Source organism: Papilio machaon, chromosome 16, assembly GCF_912999745.1.
Source record: "Papilio machaon chromosome 16, ilPapMach1.1, whole genome shotgun sequence".
Lineage (NCBI taxonomy): Eukaryota > Metazoa > Arthropoda > Insecta > Lepidoptera > Papilionidae > Papilio > Papilio machaon.
Window position 1 is genome coordinate 5,759,400 of NC_060001.1, and position 2,754 is coordinate 5,762,153.

The 2,754-nt window shown below is 31.2% G+C and overlaps 1 protein-coding gene across 1 annotated transcript; it reads right to left on the minus strand.

Moving 5' to 3' along the window:
- Nucleotides 1-1,035: 1,035 nt before the first annotated feature.
- LOC106711175 lies at nt 1,036-2,468 on the minus strand. Its single transcript, XM_045681581.1, has 3 exons — nt 2,264-2,468; nt 1,745-1,980; nt 1,036-1,444 (listed from the first exon to the last, which is right to left on the minus strand). The coding sequence occupies exons 1-3, from the start codon at nt 2,462-2,464 to the stop codon at nt 1,045-1,047; spliced, it is 837 nt and encodes a 278-aa protein (XP_045537537.1). The 5' UTR covers nt 2,465-2,468; the 3' UTR covers nt 1,036-1,044.
- Nucleotides 2,469-2,754: the final 286 nt, after the last annotated feature.

Here is a 2,754-nt window from a genome sequence, read left to right on the forward strand (position 1 = left end):
ATATGCGGTCATATTATTGTAAACAATTAATGCTTATAAACAAGTTGTCGCCTGCGGCTCCGTCCGCGTGGATTTAAAAATAAAACTCAGTTAGTAGCCTATGTGTTATTCCAGATTATGCTTCACAACTATGACGATTTTTTATAAATTCGTTGATCTGTTTTGTACATACTTTCAAACAAACATCCATACATCTAGACATTTATACACGACACTTCAATTACTGTGGGTGTTCATTGCCGAAACACTTATTGTGGTCTCCTTCATTATCTTTCAAACAGAGACAACAACATGTTTGTATGTTAGTGTTTTGGTAATTAAAGTAATTTTTAGGATTCTCAGTAGCGATAAATATGGTGACCTAAAATTCGTACTCACTACATTTTATATATAATAGTATCGTTATGTTTCGCTCAGAAAACGTACTATTTAGATATATAGGTATATAGGTAGGATATATATTAGGTAGGTATATGATCGGTGTTTGAATTTAACTTGTGTGTTTTATTTAACTAGTCTATTTGACACTTGTGGTGTTTTTATTTTTTATAGACATAGATAGTTGTTGCAACAAGGTTTAACCAACATTAATGCATTTGTTTCTGATATGACTGCAGTATATGCAATATTGATGATTATCCGGTCCGCTCTATTTAGAATGTTCTCAATGGAAATGTTTTAAAAATATTTCTAATACCTCTATGTATAATAATAGACAATCATCTCTCTGTACTCTCTGCACAGTATGTACTCCTCCATATATCCTCTATTAATAATTAAATAGCACGGTTTAGCTCACGTGTCTTTAGGTCTAGGTACTAGTTTCAGACCCGTCGGGAGTTCTTCAGGGTGAGTGAATTAACCCGACGGGTTGAAAACTAATCGTTACCTAGACCGAAATACACGTAAGTTAAGCTGTGCTATATACTAAATGTAGTGAAATGTCTCACGAAAGTTTTAATAAGGTATTGTCAATCAATCATCATAATTTAAGTTTACTTCTCCACATAATGAAATAATAGATAATTTTAGTGTTTAAGCATTTTATTTCTTTACAATGATGACCCAATAATCGTAGCCGATATTTTCGAATCCTAATTTCAAAAGTAACTTTTGCGATTTGCAATTATTTTCAACAGTATAAGCTATTATATTCCTTCCTTTCTTTAGAATATCGTTGCAAGCGTATTTTGTGATTAATTCACCATAGCCTTTCCTTCTGTATGGTTCCAAACAAAATAGATGCGATAGTGAACCTGCGTCATTAACAGTAACCCAAGCCATTGGTTCGTTATTTTCTGTTGAATAAAGAACGTATGTGCTGTCGTTTCTCATTAATATTTCAAAATATTCCTTTGAACTTTCACTCGAATACGTCCATGTTTTATCAACTATATCGATATGTTCAGGTTTAAGAGATTCTATGTAAGTATTTTCTGGCAAACTGGAATGAAAATTAATTAGTTTTAGTATGAAAATAATTTCTTGACTGACTTATTTGCGCGTATGTGAACACCTGGACCTTAAACGACTGAATCGATTTTGATGAGTGCCATGTTATTTGTTTCCTATTCTTCTCCTAAGTGTCATAAATACAAAACACATAATGGACGTAGGGAAAAATCTTCCCAATTACTTATAAGCAAGTTAGAAGGTAACTTTCCATAGTTTTTTTGTAAGTCAGAATTTTTTATTCAACAATTTTTGTTACTCATTCGTGAAAAGTTCATAAAATGTTTGTTACCTTATATCAAACGGGATGCACGTTTTATTCAATAAAAACGTAATTGCTTTATTTTGTTCGTAATATATTTTGACGTTTAGCTTATTTGATATCTTCACGAGACTCGCTGTGACTTCAGGGCTCGCAAACGGAGCCATAATATTTTTACTCCAATCTATGATATTTGTTGATAATAACGCTTCTTCTATTTTTATAACATCTCTCAAAGGTCTTATTATAACTTGAATATCGTCGCCCTGGATAAAGAGTAAAATATAGTAAAACAAACAGATTAAAATAATTGAAAGAAAATCTGAAATCAATATTCGACCCAAAAACATTTACACTTATTCACGGTATTTTTATAATAGTGGGTTAAAATTTAACCAATCTTAAAATCGCATAAGAAATTGAAAAACATGTCCTATTGAAAAGCGATTGAGAAAGCGATAAAATAATTTTTGTATTTAAAAAAAAAATTAAAAATAATTCAGATCTCTCTCAAGAATCGATTATTGATTTCAGTCGTTAGGAATCTACCTGCACTGTTACTGCCACCATTCCATTGTTCATGTCTCCAAAAGGACAGTAAAGTTTGAAGTTAAATTCTTGACTTAATTTCTGGCAGTTTATACTGGTGTCTAAAAGACAATAAGCGGCCGCTCCTTTCGGCCAGTCAATGCTAAACAAGTCTCGGAGCCGAGGCCATTCAGCGACCGGTATTTCGACGAGAGAGTCCATTATACTGCGATTGTGATAAATTAATAAAACGTTAAAATAAAACAGGATGTAAAAATTTAAATAAATTTTACAAATATATTAAAGCAACCATTTAATATATATATATTATTGACGATAACATACCATTAAATATTTAATAAAATAACTCAAGGTTCGAGTTCAGAATTGAGACGAAAGATTTTATAGAAACTTTTATGATATTGAATGCAAAACATCAAATACGTAGAAATAATGAGGTAGTTATTTTTTTACAGTCAACTTAAAATGTCTAAAGTATTGGTAGACTAGAA